Source organism: Lissotriton vulgaris, chromosome 9 (genome assembly GCF_964263255.1).
Source record: "Lissotriton vulgaris chromosome 9, aLisVul1.2, whole genome shotgun sequence".
Taxonomy (NCBI): domain Eukaryota; kingdom Metazoa; phylum Chordata; class Amphibia; order Caudata; family Salamandridae; genus Lissotriton; species Lissotriton vulgaris.
The window spans coordinates 569,688,400-569,706,098 of NC_141697.1; the positions used below are offsets into that span (position 1 = coordinate 569,688,400).

Genomic DNA, 17,699 nt, shown 5'->3' on the forward strand with positions numbered 1-17,699 from the left:
TTTTTTTCTGCCTCAATGATCCTCGTAGTGACGTAAATAACAGTAGGAAAATTATTGAGTTTTACCCTCTGTTTTTATCATAAGCCTTTTTATCATTCTTTTTTAATGATAATTTTATAAAATTTGTATACTTGTTGTGCGACATACATCAAATTGTTATGGTTTTAATTAACTAAACAAAGTTTAAATTTCACACCAAAAAAAAAAAGAGTCAGACGGGGAAATAGATTTGAAGGAAATGGAAACGATCTTTATTAATAATTCATGTTTCTGAGCTTACTTCTAATTGACAGTTCTAATTTTGATTCTCTAATAAAATGCTGCTTTCCTATTTGCTTACGAAATAAACTTTTAAATCATTCTAAATGACCTTTCCTTTTGAATAAAGTAAATAAATATCAGATTTGAAGCGACAAGCTGGTCTTGTTTATTCATGGTCTAGTTACTATTAGTTGATCCATCCACCTTATGTGGCTTGATTTAAACTGCAGTATGTATATATAAATGTAAATATTTTGTGAATAGATTCTTAAATCAAACCACCTGATTCAGTCGCTCTAATTTGTCTCATTGGTGTTATGGGCCTGGATTTATGTGTTTAGATTCATATGGTGAGTAGTGAGGTGACCAATGGTGTTTATGAGACAGTTTTTCTGTAAGAGTGCTGGATCACACCTCTTCATCCCTCCCCAGACAACGCTTAACTCCCAGTCACCCAGGGCCTAAATACTGCACTCCCCAGCAGTGGGTGTAGCGCTCACCAGTGCCTGGCACTGCAAACCCAAACACTCCTCCACTTCCAGATGTGGCAGAAATGCTGAGGGTTTCCTTGGAAGCCCACCCCGTCCCTTCAACCAGAGGCCAAAGAGAAATGAGGATAGTGGGAGGTGAGAAACCCAGATGTAATTGGACTCCAGGTGCCGTACGCCAGCCTCCCGGAGGAGCACTGCCCGTGGGGCATGATGTGCAGAAGCACCAGTGGCCACTTGCACCCGTGACTCGACATCCGCTATACCTTTGCACCCAAAGAGGTGGACACGTCTTTTGACTGCAACTGGGGCTCTCGTAGCAGCGCTGAACCCTCACGCGTGCTTCCAGTCCCCCTAAGCAGCCATTGTTGTTTAAAGCCATAAACCCTGCGTTTACCTAGAACCCTTCCCTTGGCTGACTTAGCAGTAAACAGGCATTTATTTCTGTGTCCGTCCTTAAAGTTTTCAATCAAGAAAGCGTTCCTTCCCCACCCTAACCCCATCGGACCCATCCATGTCCTTGAGCTCCACATGTTAATACTTTGCAAATCCTACAATATCCCTCCTACCAATGCCAGAGACAAACACGCTCAAGAGCGTCATTCCTGGCAATCTGAGCGCTCAGTCACCGCATGCACGCAGTGTCCCAGGAACCCCCACCCCTGCTGTCGGCTGCACTGTCCTAAAAGACCTCGAGGCCCAGCCTTCACTACGGTTGAATGCCCCCCAGAGTTGGCAGCAGGACCCCCCAGGGACGGCCGGCGCGTGGCAAAACCCCCATCCCCCCACCGTCAGATCTGTAATAATCCGTCCCAGCATCATATATGCAAGCCGAGGGCCAGGGGAAGACCGGACGCCCCAAGACCCTCCGAGCCCAGTGGGCGACCTGCGGTATCGGGGTCCTACCATGAAAGCGCCTAAGGCCGGGCCCCACGCACCCATCCCTCGGGCAGACACTGCACTGAGCCACCGAGTCACTCCTGAAGACGGGCACCTGCCCCCGTGGGTGCCCGCCCCGTGCGACCCCCAAATCCGGCCCTATCCCCCCCAGCGCCATCCACTGCCACAAGGCACTCCCTAGCCCTCCCACCAACCCTCACCTCACACTCTGCTGCTGCAGCACCTCTCTTCTCCATAACGATCCCAGGAGAAAGAGAGTGTTGCGACCTGCGCTTGTGCATACCCCACCACCTTAAACCAAATTCCTTGCCTAAATGTATGGCTGGGCTTAACCCAGTGTCCTGATCTGCTGCCCAGCCAGTTCTCTGCCTACGCACCCCTTAACCCCGCCATTTCTAGCCCGGGTTCTGCTTCGACAGGTGGCCTCCACTAAGGCCCCCGGCCCAGCCACATCCCCCCTTTTGGGATGGAGGGGGGGCGAACCAAGGCGCATTGCAGGCCTTTACTTATTTTATTTATGCGATTTTATATAGCGCGAACTTTACCCGAAGGTGTCAGAGCGCTTTACATAGGACCCAGTTTCAAACATAAGGACTGAAGGTTACAAGCGGACAAAAGAATTTGCTAATTTTTGACTTACATAAGAACCAGTTGAAAACATACGGACTTAGGATTACATACGTTATTAAAAGGTACAGACAGAAAAAAATGCAAATGTACAAGAGATAGAGTCACACAAGGAGGAGATACAAATGGATAAATTCTAGGCATATACTATTGATATCTCTATCTACTTAGGGAGGGGATACACATGGATATACTCTAAGAGTCACATAGGAAAGGTAGAGAGCACAGCGGACTCCTGCATAAACTAGTGATTAGAGTTATCTCTATATACATAGGGAAGGGGTAAGACTGGATATACTCTAAAAGTCACATAGGAATGGAAGAGAGCAATGCGGACTACGGCATGTACTAGTGATTAGAGTTATCTCTATATACAAGGGGAAGGGATACACATGGATATACTCTAAAAGTCACATAGGAGACTAGTCATTACCGTTATCTCTATATACATAGGAAGGGATATGACTGGATATACTCTAAGGGTCACATAGGAATGGTAGAGAGTACAAAGGTCTACTGCATACACTAGTGATTAGAGATATCTCTATATACATAGGGAGAGGATATGACTGGGTGTACTCTAAGAGTCGCATAGGAATGGTATATGGTGCAAGGACTAAAGCAAGTACCAATGATTAGAGTTATTCCAATAAGTCAAAGAGCAGAGTTCCATATGTGTGGAGGCCGTCACAGCACAAAGGGAGGGTTGGTGGGATGCAAGGGTATGGAGGGAAGGGGAAGCAGAAAAGGGAGGAAACATTTGAGGATCATCCACGGGGAAAAGATTTAAAGGACGAGGGAGTGGGAGGAGGGCTAGAGTCCAGAGAAAATTGTCCGAAAACAGCAGCAAAGTGTCGGTCAGGACAGCACAAAAGTCAGAGGGATAGGACTGGATATACTCTAAGAGTCACAGAGAAGGGAAGGCACGTGAGATAAACGAGAGGGGGAAGCAGATAGTGGTGAATAAGACAGTGAGGAGTGTGTCAGAGGCAACAGGAGAGACAATAGGAAAGTCGAAAGGACAGAGGGGGAGGTCAGAGATCGCTAAAAAGGCGGAGGAGGAAGGTAGAAGAAGAGGCGAGACATACAGAGAAAATGGCGGGGAGCACAAAGGTCCGAGTCCTAAAGACCAGGAAGAGGGCCGACATAGCCAGCAGGTCCAGGGGGAGAAGGGCAGACCGCAGCACAGTCGCAGCCTCATCGTTCTTGAGGAGCTGGGGCAGAGGAAGGATCAATCGGAGACCAGAGGGTCAGGGGAGAAAGACCACAGGTCTGCTCGTAAGGGTGTTTGTAAAGGTTCAGTAACCAGCCGCTGGCAAAGTCACAGATTAAAATTTAGTTCGGGGGCAGTCGCTATCTTGCTCGCCGGTGTTTGCAACCAAAAATTCAAATTTTAGGGCCAGCTACACGAGTTAGGGCATTGATATTATGCCCATGCACCTCCCACCAAATTCCGGCGCTGGAACACGCTCTCCATTCCGGAGTGTGGTGCTGCAAATAATCCCTTTTGTAGCCTGGAGAGCAAACTGATACTACTTCTATCAGTTTGGAAAGTTTCCCATACTGCCTCTCGGTATGAGTACGTCATAGAGTGCGTCACTGACGTAATCCCGTGTGTTTCCGCCTGTTTCCCGGGAGATGAGGCGCAGACGCAGTGCTTGGAACGTGATTCATAATGGCCGTGCGTGGAACGCACTGCGCATGTTTGGGTTGTTGTTGCTGAAGATTATTCTTGTTATCGCGCATGCGTGTCGCTTCTCCTAGTCTTAGTTTCCGGCGCTCATCGAGGGTCGAATCCTTCTACTTCGCACCCCTGCGTTCCGGGTATGGCGCAACCCCGGTACCGCTCTATGGGGAGGAGAGGCGGCTACACTGCCCCGCCCTCGGAGGGCCGCTCCTACAATGGTGAGTGCTGACCCTGGAATCCCCTTGCTTGTCGCCTGGTCAATTGGTAAAGTAGGATTTAGTAATCAGACCAAGTCCCTCTGGCTTAATCCTTCAAAACCCACAATTGCAAGGCACTGTGTTAGATATCGAGTACCGCTCCTCCCCACGCCCCCTCTTGGGGACACCCCAAGCGTCCCAGTCCCGAGTTTAACCCATAACCGTTCATACATGCCAACCCTCCCGATTCAGGCGTGAGACTACCGATTTGATGGCTAGCCTCCCGATTCTTGTATTGAAAAATCCGATTCCATGCGAAGTGCAGAACGATCGGCTTGAGATAACTTAGAGCTAAATTGAGTTCGGAAATGACCTCTGCTCTCTGCCCTTTCTCCCCCGCCTCCTGTAGTTGCCAATACATTATACCCTGAGCCCGTCCTAAGGTTATTGGCTTAATGTGAGCTTAGGCAGGCATAGGGGCGAGGACTCCGGAAAGGAAGGAATTTTGCCTGGCTGCTTCCAGCGTAAAAGTATTCCTCGTGTGCTCCAGCAGGCACTAGGGTTTGGTTTCCTGAGACTCGAAGTAGGCTCTGCCAGAAACCAGCTCCTGAAATATTGTCACACCCCTTTTGCCTGCCATAGCGCTTTTCTGTGCTCCTAAAACACGTTAAGGTAAGAAAAAAAGAAAAACCAAGTGAAACCTATCAGTTGCCCCTGGGAGAAAAAATGCGTTTCAACCAAGGTTTCTAACTCTGTTTATTTGAACTTTGTAAAACTATGAAAATTAAAATGTTGATGCCAATCTCTACCTCTGACATTAAAGCTTAACTCTTTGTCCTCAATTTTTTTTGGGGGGATTAACTTTTTTGGGGGGTCCGTTTCACATAGTGCTTACAAAAACAGAGATTAGAACTCTGTTTTTGTTAGCGCCAACAATGAAATGCTGGTTCTCCCTATACTCCAGATGTGGTGTTAAGGGCAGAGTTGCATACTTTGAAACTGGGGAACCAGTTTCAAGTCCCAGCAGTGGTTCAAAATCCTGTGATTATGGGCTAATCACTTAAATCTACCCATGCCTATAAACAATGAATGGTGACATTGTGTAATATAGCTGGCGCTTATGTAAGACACTTCAGTACTTTTGGGTCAGTTAATACTACAGGAAAAATTAACAAAAAGGTAAAACCAAAGCCTTGGCATAAGTAAAGACAAATAGATACATATTTAGAGGCTGATTTGTAAATTGTGGCTTCCCTGTTTAAATTGTGTGATTTTAGACAAATACTTTATTTCACCAAAACTCATTTTTCTTAAAGAGCGCTTATTAAAGCATTTTCAAATATGTGAGTTCAGAATATCAGTTAATCTGGGCAGTTTAAGGGTTTTACATGACACATGACTTGCTTTAGTTCACCAATGGTTTGTGCTTCAAAACTATCACTTGTAAGCATTTCTTAGTACAGTGCTGTAATGTGACGGTTTAATGTTAAAGCTTCTACATGTTAGAGAAATTCACTTCTTGAATTTTGAAGATATTTTGTCATATTTTACGCGATGTTTGTTGTATGATGTACATAGCAAACATTCTCACTGCCCAGCTCATGCACGTGCCCTAAAAGCCAAGCCACACTCCTGGCTCAGCTCTCCCTGTTAATTTTCTGGTTCTCCTCTCTAAGAAAGCATTATCCTTTAATATCAGAGGCAGGTACCCATCTACTGGCTGGCTGAATTGCACAGTGAGCAACTGGAAAATCGGGGATCATTGCTTTGTCCTTAATTCTTGGAGGGGGATATTATAGTCTGTGACATATATCAACATGTTATTTTTGGCAGTTTTACACAGCACAAACCAAAAATAGGAGTTTGGGACCGATTTTGTTGCACTAGCACTATCTATTGTGCGGCTGCTAAAAATAAAATCCTGATTGCCTGTTGCACAATCTCCCCTTTCAAGAATTAAGGACAAAGAACTAACCTTTGATGTTAAAGATTGTACCCATCTGGTAGCTGAATTGCACAGCATGAACCTGGAAAAGTTGAGGATTAATCCCAACTTCTCTGCTCGACCAAAATGTCTTCCTGTATAGCTTCAGTGATTCATCAGTATTTTCATAACTTCCACCTTCTGCTTAGCAGCATCCAGTAATGTGATTCTGTAGCCATTCCATATGCACCCTTCTTCGTCGGGTATCTTTGTGTGGGATTATGAACATTCACTAATTTTGATGACAGAAGACACCGAGCCAGATGTGTATTACACCTACCCTTTATTATAAATATGAAGAAAGTGGTATAAGAATCACAACTCGAGTTGACACACAGTCAAGAGGACTTAGAATTGCTGGGGACCCAAGAAACCACCCAAGGTAAGTAGATAGGGATCCCACGGAGAGCATGTGCAGTGTGCGAACACAACCGCAGTCTCCGTACAATTCAATGTGTATATCAGTGCACGGTGCAAACCGTGCTTTAATGTGCTCTCAATAGGTTTGTGCTAATTGGGTGTCATTGAGTGGTTGTGTGCATGTATATAGTAATGCTGTGCATGACTTGGCATATTCTGAGCAGTGACCCATGTCATATGACGTGTCTTTTTGGAGATGCATGTAAAAATTGTATGTCAGTGATTTTGTTATTCCCAGGTTTCACAACATGTGAGCATTTTTGAAATGCGCTATATTTTATTGTTTGTAATTTCATCTGTGTATTTATTTCATTTATTTATGGTAGTTTAGGTTTATGTAATTTAGGGTGATGGTTTTTCTTCGATGTCTAGGTGAATTAGATTTTTTTTCAAATTTACTTTATTAATGTTTGCCTTTCTCCTATTAGTGTTAAATCCTGTCTGCATTGGTTTTCAGAGTGATTTTCTTGCAGTGCATGTGAGTGGCTTACTCCAAGGCTTGGCTGGAGAAGATTTGAGCCTGTCTGGGCAGTTGTACTGCTTGAATAACTGTGGGTGTAACTTATGAGCACTGGGTCTGCCTTACACTTTTGTAATAGTGGTTATACGTATTCATGCCCTCCTTATTCCCCCTTACTTTTTTGTACTTTTCTCTTCTTTTCTCCCACTTTTTAGTAGGTATTGTTTATTTTTCTGACACCCCCCCGCCCTGGCTACTCCCACACATACTACAAAGTAGTAGGTCTACGTGTACCTGAGTTCTGCTTGTAGTGGTAGGAGCCCTCCGAGAAATGCAGCAGATTGAGGTGAAAATCTACAGTGTGGATTTTGGCAAATAGCACTTAGTTTTTAGAGACGTAGTACTACAATAGTATTATTCTGAAACTCGGAAATTGCCTATTGATTATAGTTTCAACATTCGTAGTCTCTATGGCCCAAAGGTAAATGTATCAGTGACCGTCAGAGGCAATTGGAACAATTGGAGGACAGTCACATAAAGCAAATGTGCGCCTTCATCCAAAGCAGTTCTGAATTACCTCTGGGTCGCGTTCCCACTCTAAAAACTAACACTCTTTGAAGTGCAGAGTGACTCTGCACTTTAAAGAATGTTAGTGTTTATAGAGTGAGAACGCAGACAGGTGCAGAAAATGTTTCTCACTCTGAAGCTACAGGCCCTGCCACGCGTGACGCACCTCTGAGAAGCATGCACACTGGATGCCAGCACTGGGCCTAGCTTCAGAAACCTGACAATAGAAATGTTTCTGACGCTAGCTCCTTCTGGCACGCAGAGTGTATAGTGGTCAGAGGTGCGTGGCTCTGGCAGGGCCTAGCTTCAGAAACAATTCTATCTACATGTTGTTTTTTGACATTCCTTTAATAATGTACACTGCACTTTCACAATTGCTTTATCAACCTTCTTGCTTCTCAAATTTGTTTGAAAATGCACCATTTACCCACTCTTATTTCAAAATTTTCTCAGGGGCGAACCCCCGAACCCTCCTTAAGGTATTCAGGCTCGCAAGCTGTGCTTGCTCGCTGCAGTGCACTCCCACAGATGTTTACAGCCCGCAACTTTCAAATACCACCAGCCACAACTGCCTCCAATCTATTTTATGTTACGCCTGACCCGTTTCGTGTTACGCGTTATTCAGGTCTTTCCGCCTGCGAATATTTCTCCCTCTTATCGAAGTTGAAATGTTGGCATGTATGCGGCCTAACCCTAAGTATAACTTGCCTGGATGGTGGTCATTGACTCTCCCATCGGCAGATCCTCTTCCCGAAAACTGATCCCCGTACTGTAATCTCCCCGACCTACTTTTTTAGGTCTCGCGACTTATCGATGTGCGCAAGCGCATCGAGCGGAGCGAGAATTCAAGTGGCGAAAATCTTCTTCAAACCACGGGCTTTCAGACCCGCGGTTTTCATGCAGTTCACGTGAACCACGTGATTAAACATGCACGCGCATCGGCAGCATTTCTCCTGCAGGCTCGCAAAAGGCTCTCCTCCCTCCCCACATCAAAGTCATCAATCACCCTCACACAGGCTTCCCCAGCACTGCCCCGCCCCCTGCTTCACGCCCAGGCCATCTGTTCCCTGCCAGACCCTCCCCCACCACAGCAATGCCGAGGGCTGGTTTCACTTTCAGCACGGCAGAATATGTTATCCCAAACTGTATGTACCTTCATATGACCATAACTATGCTCGCATTTCTGTGCCCTCCGATTTTTTCACCAGACGGTGTGTATCTGCATAGGACCATAATAATGCTTGTATTTATGTGCCCGCCGATTTTTTTCACCTAGCGTCTAAATGTTTCTTCGTGACTACATTGTCCCTGATTGCTCCGTCGATTCCGACAATTGTTGCTTTGAATGCAAGTATATTCCAACTTGCGCTACCTGGCGATATCGTCTCATCACGGACAACATTGCCTCCCATTCTGTTTGTTCCTTCATTCATCACACCCACTCGTCCCTCCCAGTCCACGGGTCTGACCTATCCCTGTCCACCACCCCGTTACTCCCCTCCCCCTGTTCCACATGTGACTTGGCCACTCCCCCCGCCATCCCGACGTTACTTCCGGAGTTCGTGGCGTTTCCCTGACTACACCAGGCTTGTCCGGGCTTCTCCGTGCTGCATTACTTCTGCAGAGGTACGTGTTTCACCGTCCTCTACCCTCTGCTCGCTCTAGCTGTCCATGAGCTGCCCGATCCCGTATTCGAAGTTATTTTTTCCACGATGCAGATCCAGTCTCTGCTTTCCTGATCACCGGTGGGATCAGACGTTATTTCTAAAGTCAACACGCCACCTTTCTTCCCTGAACGACCCGGCACTCAGGTTAGTTTCATACTACACTCCCCCACGGGTACGCCTTCCAACGCGCATTCTCAGTTGATTTACCCTCATCCCTTGACTTTTCCCCACGCAGCCCCCGGATTCCTTCAGTCTACCTCCCTGCCTCCTTTCACCGATATATGGTCGATCTATATCCCAACAGGTATTCACATATTCAGTTAGTCTTGCCTCGCTCCTGCCCCGGCTCTTCCACCTTAGCCTTCCCAACTCCACGCCTTCCTCTCCCGCTACTGTTGCCCCCACCCCTGCACCTCCCACCTCTCCCAACCCACCAGCCAATGCCCTCCACGCACTCACAAGCCCCTCGGGCTCGCCATATATACCTTATTCGCTTTTTGTCGCCCTGCGGATACAAGCACACACCGATCTTGTACCCTGTCTGTTGGACCTGGCCATCCCCTTTCCAGTTCCTTCCCGCGGAACCAAACCCTGACCACATCCAGACCCTTCCTCATTGCCACCCGCAGCTAGCCCCTCCAGTTACTTGGTTGACTCAGTCCATAGCCCTTCGTGGACATGACCGTCCTCTTTTCCACCCAACAGAGCGGCTCGAGCACGGGCTACCACTTGCTCCCCGGATTTGTGGACACGAACATCCTCATTTCCACCCTACAGAGTGCCTCCAGCACGGGCTACCACTTGCTCCCAGCCTCTCCTGAGCTCACTTCCATTTGCCACCACACCCATTGTTGTATCTTGCACGCCCTTATCGGCCACCACGCCAGTCAACTTGTTACTAGAGTTCCTGACTGTCCCCCAAGGCTCTCCCCTCACACCCTTCAGATCCTCTTTGCACTTGTTTATATGCGTGTCTGTGGTGTTAAAAATGTCAGCATAGCATTCCCCATAGCTCCCCGTGACCCCCTCCCTCCCTCTTCTCTCCTCGCTCCTTGTGCTCCCTCCTTCCACTCAGCATTGAACATGTGCCCCGGTGCCTTCAGAGGAAACCACGACTCTTCAATCTTTTTAGAACAACGTCCGCTCATCTCATTCTACCTCTCCCTTCCCCCCCACCCCGTGTTGGTCCGTCACCTCTTGCTTTCGGAGACAGTTATATGGCTGCAATAAAGCACAGCAGCAATGCCCCATTCTCAGCTCTTCACAGCGCACTCTCTAGCTGTGCTGTGACAAAAGGAGAAGGAAGGGCCCTCAGCCCAACCCCAGGGGGCAGCCACTTATCCTGATAGCGGGGCACTTACTGGGCAATAGTATCTCGTCCCAAGGGGATTTACAGAAATGAGGATTTAATGGCAGATAAGCACATGCAGCCTGCCAATTTCCGGTCCAATTGGACATCAAGGCCCCATATAGGCACAAAGCTTTAGCGCACAAAGCTAGAAACTACTGCACATGCAGCGCCCCTCACACATGCAGCGCCACTCACACATGCAGCGCCACTCACCCATGCAGCGCCACTCACCCCCGCTGCGCCACTCACCCCCGCTGCGCCACTCACCCCCGCTGCGCCACTCACCCCCGCTGCGCCACTCACCCCCGCTGCGCCACTCACCCCCGCTGCGCCACTCACCCCCGCTGCGCCACTCACCCCCGCTGCGCCACTCACCCCCGCTGCGCCACTCACCCCCGCTGCGCCACTCACCCACGCAGCGCCACTCACCCACGCAGCGCCACTCACCCACGCAACGCCACTCACCCACGCAACGCCACTCACCCACGCAACGCCACTCACCCACGCAACGCCACTCACCCACGCAACGCCACTCACCCCCACGCAGTGCCACTTTCACCCACACTGTGCAGTGCACAATAGGCCTCGCAGTAGGAAAGTTGGAGCTATTGGTTTTGTAAATGACAAAGCCCTTTATGTTTTTAAAATGAAAACAAAAATAAAAGGCATTGTTATTTGCAATTGTAATAGCTCCAACTTTCCTACTGCGGGACCTATTGGCAACGCCAGTGCTTGTTTTATTGCAGTCACGGATGTTCGTATGATATTCCACTGTTTTAAACTCTTAACGATCTATGTTAAATTAAGTAGTTGGTTTAAAGTATTAGTGATCTGATGAGAAAATATTGCATGTGCGACCGGTGGTTTTGAAACCATTACAGTTGGGTGACAGTGGCACGAACTGCCGCACTCACTTGCAGTACCTAGTCCTTAAATTTACGATAAGCGTTATTGGTATATAATATGATCAAAGAGGTGCTAATCTTTGAGAAATTCCTTGTGACTCCAAATGGAGCTATTTCAGGAGGTGAAACTCATACCACCAAAGTTTTCACAATGCATCTAACGCAATTAGACAGTGGTCCCGCTAATCGCACCAGCAGCTGCAGTTGATTCGCCTGCCGCTGCCCCCGACACATCTATCCAGGTAGGTGTTTGAGGCCTTCCTCCACCTGCAGGCTCCTGCCTGCGCCTCATCCCTGGTGGTTCAGTGGAAGAGCCTTGTTCTTCTACTGTTGTCTGTCTGCGTGTTGTGCACTTTTTGTTTCGGTCTGTCTTTTGTATTGTGCCTTTTATGTTTCTGTTGACCCTGCTATTTTTGGCCTTTTAGGTCAAGCGTGAGCTAGCGTGCATGCACTGCAAGACTTCTTGTAGACGAGTAGTGAATAGAAGCCCCAACCACTCTCCGCCCAGGTTTACCATTGTCTGTCCTAAATGCTGGCTTCTGATTAGCTTGTTAGTCCCCCCTCAGTACCGCTTCCTCTTCATTTGTCATCTCCCATGGCGACTGCCCCCTTACTTCATTTGTTACACGGTACGTGATATTTTAGACTGCCAGCACTATTTTCTTTAACCCCTTCCATGCTGGTGACGAACCCCAGCAGTCATGCACTACAGTGCTCGTGTGCTGATGACGGCTGGGGTTCGTCATGGCCCGCCCGTGTTCGTCCGGCGGCCGCACACGGGGAAAATCGCGGCCGCACGGAAGGGGTTAAGGAGATGCTCCTCCTCAGGCACTACATGCTTTGGTGCCTTCTCCCCACCCCGCACTTTGTCGTGCCAGCTCCCTTGCCCCGCCGCCAGTTGTCCGTGCCTTCTCCCTCCCGTCGTCCGTGATGCCAACCATTTACAATGCAACAGGTATATAGCATAAATGCGAGACCTATTACATTGTAAATGCTTGTTTGTTTTCATTGGTGTGCCTGAGCCCTGTTTTGTCTTCCATGTCAGTTATGGCTGCCCTTTTTCCCCCGCGGCCCCTCCCCCGTGCTGATTCCCACTCCCAGCTGCACTTTCCTTCCCATCCCTATATAATGGCGGCCACGCCGCTGGTGCTTCAAAGTCAAGCATGTCCGCAACCAGCGCCAGGCACCCTGGTTCTCTGACCAGCCACCTCTACGACTCAGCTGCCGTCCTTGTACTCCATCCCGGGAGGGACAACAACTGCCACCTGATCAAGCCAAACATCGCCCATGGCCTGTTCTCCTGCTGCCAAACCTTCACTGCACCCCCACGGCTGCCTCCCCGCTCCGTACGCCAGCACCCCTAAAGCTTTGAGGTGCATCCTCCTCAACGTGCGCTCCCTGCAAAGACACGCTTTAGGGGTCTGGTACCTCCTCGACACCCTCTCGCCAGACGTCGCCTTCTTCACAGAAACTTGGACCAACTCCACCTCTGCCTGACATCGCAACCGACATCCCAGACGGATAGAAGATCTAGAGGAAGTACCGCCCAAGAGGAGAACTTGCCATCGCACACTAGAGATCCCTCTGACTCAACAGCTCTAGCGTTAGCCTGCCCACCACCAAACACCTCCACTTCTAGATCCAGACCCCGAACCGCGTTCACCATTACCATCGCCGACCTCATCGCACCCCACAGCATCACTTCCTTGGACTACATACTCATCGGAGACCTCAACTTCCACCTCTTCAACCTCAGTGACCCCCAACTCCGCCACCCTCCTGGACAACCTTGCCAATCTCAGACTGAAACAACTCGTCACCACCCCCACCCATAAGACCGGACACACCCTCAACCACATCTTCGCAGGAGATAACATCCACTTCAGCCACACCACGCAACCCCTGGACGGAGCACCACTGCTTACGCTTCCACATCGACAAACCCACCACCCCGAAATCTGCACCCCGCTCCGCGAAGGAACTGGAGCAAGTGCACCGAGGAGCAGCTCAACCACGATGCCACCTCCATCAGTGCCAACCTCGCAGCCAAAGAACTTAACAGATGGATCACCAACTGCCAGACTAGCTTGCACCCCTACGTAACCCAGACACAGTGCCACAGAAAGGCCGCTTGGTTCACAGCTGACCTGGAAGAATCAGACAAACCTGCAGACATCTCGAAGAACTGGAGAACCCGCAAAACCCCGAAGACCACACCATCTACGAGAACGCCATGACCGAATACCACCAACGCATCAGATCCACCAAAAGGACCTTCATCCGGAACAAATTCTGCGCCAACTCAAGCAACTCTAAGGAACTCTTCGGCATCATCCCAGGAATTCACCAAACCCCCCCGCAAAACCACAGACATCACATCCTCCCAGGACCTCTGCAACAAGCTTGGACCCACTTCCATCTGAAAACCAAGGGCCTCTATGACCACCTCAACGGCCAGCCACCTGACTCCGAAACCACCTCCCTGTCTAACAACGCCAGCCATCCAACACACCGTCTCCTCCTGGACCCCAGTCACTCCGAAGACACTGCAGCGACCATGAAAGGCATCTACTCAGGTGCCCCCATGTACCCCTGCACATCTTCCACATAGCCGCCATTGCAGCGTTACTACGATGCACCATCAACACCACCTTCGAAACCAGCACTTTCCCTGATAACTGGAAACGCGCAGAAGTCAGGCTTCCACTCCAGAAGCCCTCTACAGATCCAACAGACCTCAAGAACTACCGACCCATCCCCCTCCTCCCCTTCGCGTCCAAAGTCACGAGAAGACAACTAACGAAATTCATAAAAGAAAACTCCATCTTCGACCCACCACCCCCCAATCCGGATTCTGAGGCAACCACAGCACTGGGACCGCTCTACTCTCCACCACAGATGACAACCGCACCCTCCTTGATAAAGGACACACTGCAGCCCTGATCCTACTCAACCTTTCTGCAACCTTCAACACCATCTCCCACTGCACACTCACCACCGAAATGAAATGAAATACCAGTATTTGTAAAGTTCACAGCTACCTCCAAAGTGGTGTCCCGGCGGTGGGGGCCCTCAGGAAGATTAAGAGAGCTATTGCCCAGAGTCACATGGTGCTGGGCTAACCTGGCGCCGGTGATCGAACCGTGAACCCGTAGTCGGGCACCCTGGCCTCTGCGCCACACTTCTTCCACCAGACTCTACGACGCCGGCATACAGGGAACCGCCCTCGACTGGCTCCGCTCATTCCTCACCGGCAGAACAGAAATAATCAGACTTCCACCCTTCCTCTCCAAACTCACAGAGATCAACTGCAGAGACCCCAAGGATCATCGTTCGGCAATGCACTCTTCAACATCTACATGGCACCCCCTCGCGCCATTGTCAGACAGCATAGTATCCTACTCTGGCGACACCAGTCTCATCCGCTTGGACTCAGATAAAGGAAAGTTTATTAACATTTTTTTCTGAGCAGCCTCTGCCTTCTATGACCTCATACATAGCGGTCTCCTGGTTTCTCTGGAAGAGCCTGCAGTTGTTGCAGGTGCACTTGATTCATAAGACAGATCCAACAGAAAAGTAACCTGTTGTTCCAATATGGTCAGACTATCAGTGATATCGCCCTTCTGTTGTTTCTGTCCTTGACAATCTTTCAGGAGAGATTGTACTACGTAACTGGTGTATGCTGCAGTTCTGATGACAAACTCTGAGGCTGCAAAAGACCTCTTAACTTGCATCTCAAACCTTTTTATTAACATGATCAAATGATAAGACCTCATCCGAGATCATTACACGTTGAGTGGATTAGCCAAATCATTTGTTATGCTATTTCCTGCTCCACAGGTATTATGTGTTCGAAATTCTCTGAATCTCTCTGCTCCAAATGAGAAGGAAATGACTCGCCAATGGGTACATATACAGCCTGGCCCAAGGACTAACCATGATGGCTACAGACATTCACCCCTATACTAGTAACCACTGCCTGTCAGACTTTAAGCCCCCCAAAGAGAAGTTAGCTCTGTTAATAGACTTTGGTGTCCTAGGAAAGAAGACTTTCCCCAGATCTGTCATGAACTGTCCCCAATGAACTGAAGTTTCTGTCTTGGGATCAGGTGAGACCTCTTTTGCCTGAACAACAACCCATGCTCCTCCAGGAACCTGCAGACCCTCATTGTATGGGATTGTGCCCTGGGAAATCAAGAGGAACAGTTTAGCCAGTCGTCCAAGTAAAGAAATACTTGAATCTCTTTAAAATGTAACAACCCTACTAGTGGAACCTCACCCTCAAGAGATATATATATTTCTTCTCCTTCTGCTTTCCTTCCTTCATGTCTGCAATTGACCATGAGGAACGAAACACTCTTCGTTAAATACAAGCATCCAGAAACCAGTTACAATTAAACTCCACATCACTGGCCAAAGAGCGACACCCACTTCCTGCCACACCCTGTTGCTAAGGACCACTTTGCCCAAATCACAGCTGTGGCCCGGGTAGTGATTGTTAAAGTCTATTTAAATCCTGACGTTTGGCTGCCCTCCCTATTCCCATCAGTGTACTGGTGGCAGGAGGGCAACAGTTTCAGCATTCGTTGCCGGACTGTGAGACATACTTTGGAAAGAAGGGGAAACCTCTGGTCTTACTTATTCCATGTCACTCTTCATTTGACTCCACGTCTTTCCATTGTTTTGGGTGACCACAGAGTCACTGAATGGGAAACCTCTGGTCTTACTCATTCCTTGTCACTCTTCCTTCGAGTTCACCTCTTTCCATTGTTTTGGGTGACCACGGATTCACTGAAGGGGAAACCTCTGGTCTTACTTATTCCATATCACTACTGCTTTGACTCCACCTCTTTCCATAGTTTTTGGTGACAGATGCACCGACCGATACCCAGCCTCTGTAGTTGTGCGTAAAGTGTGGTAAAATGAGCTTCTTACTTGTCTTGGTGCCCGGTACAGCAATTACTAGACAGTAATCAAACCAAACCTCCACAAGTCCCAACTACTGTGTTCGGGAGACTTGTAATGCTGTCATTCTGCGAGGGACTGTTTGCCTAGCTAAATGCTATATAACATTAAGTCATTGATGGTTATTGCATAGCTATGATTAAGCAGACGGTCTGTTTCATATGTCCTTTTGGTATGCTAAATGGCTTAGGTGCCGTTTGACAGATTTGTGCAACATTTGGAAAAACGAACACTTGAGGTTCATTATGTGAAGTTTTGTGCTCATCTGCTCACTGGGGAAAATCTAAAAAAGGCGGGATTAAAAAATGAATAATTTTCCATTCAAGGCTCTATCTAATTTTGTTCTCTGCTAAAGTAACAAGCATTTCCAATGCAATAGGTCTCGCATTATTAAAGTTAGAGCTATTGGCATTGTAAATGGCAATGCCTTTTATGTTTTTGCTTTTAAAACATAAATAAAAGGCATTGTCATTCTATGCTAATAGCTTAAACTTTCACAAAAGTGAGACCTATTGCATTGCAAATGCTTGTTTAAAGGACGCCCCAGACACTTCTTCCCCAACCTACCAACCTTCAGCGATAGGACAAAACGGCAAGCTTATCTTAGCAAGTCCATACCTGAATACAGCGTGCTTCGAAGAGCAGCACATGCGCTGCTCAGGATTGACCTAAAAAGTCTCTGTTTTAATAGCATTATACAATATGCTCGGGTATACAGGAAAGAGCTAGCAGTGTTGGAAAGTTGTCAGGGGCTATTCATTCGTTTTTGTGTTAAGCGCTACACATGGAACATTGTTTAATGTAATTAATACCTAGTGTTAATTTGTCCTTTTTTTCAGTGACTTTGTGTGCATGCGTGCGTGTGCATATATGTATGTGTGTGTGCGTGTGTTTGGGTTTGTTTCCGGTACAGCGCCGGCAGCAGCAGTGGACGCTTCCCTCAGAGACAGCGCAGAACAGCACAGGTGCAGCGCGCGGGAAGACTGCACACATTCACACAGCCACTGGGTACTCCACGGGTCATCAGGACACAGAAACACCCACATGTTGCACTGCACGGGGCATGAGGACGCAGAAAAACACTCATCTGGCATTGCATGTGGCATGTCGCATAGACACAACCTGCAACTGCACAGAGCATCGTGGCAGCACGGATCCACAAAACACACAAATCTGGTACAGCATGACGGAACAGGGAAACACACAAATTTGGAACTGTG

General features: G+C 48.3%; 1 protein-coding gene across 1 annotated transcript in view; it reads left to right on the forward strand.

Annotated features, from left to right (window-relative positions):
- Positions 1-3,924: 3,924 nt before the first annotated feature.
- NXF1 (nuclear RNA export factor 1) overlaps positions 3,925-17,699 on the forward strand; it is a 466,191-nt gene continuing 452,416 nt past the window's right edge. Inside the window, exon 1 of the mRNA XM_086938121.1 lies at positions 3,925-4,181. Within this exon, the coding sequence (XP_086794247.1) occupies positions 4,103-4,181 (79 nt within the window). The 5' untranslated portion in view covers positions 3,925-4,102. The remainder of the gene's footprint in view (positions 4,182-17,699) is intronic.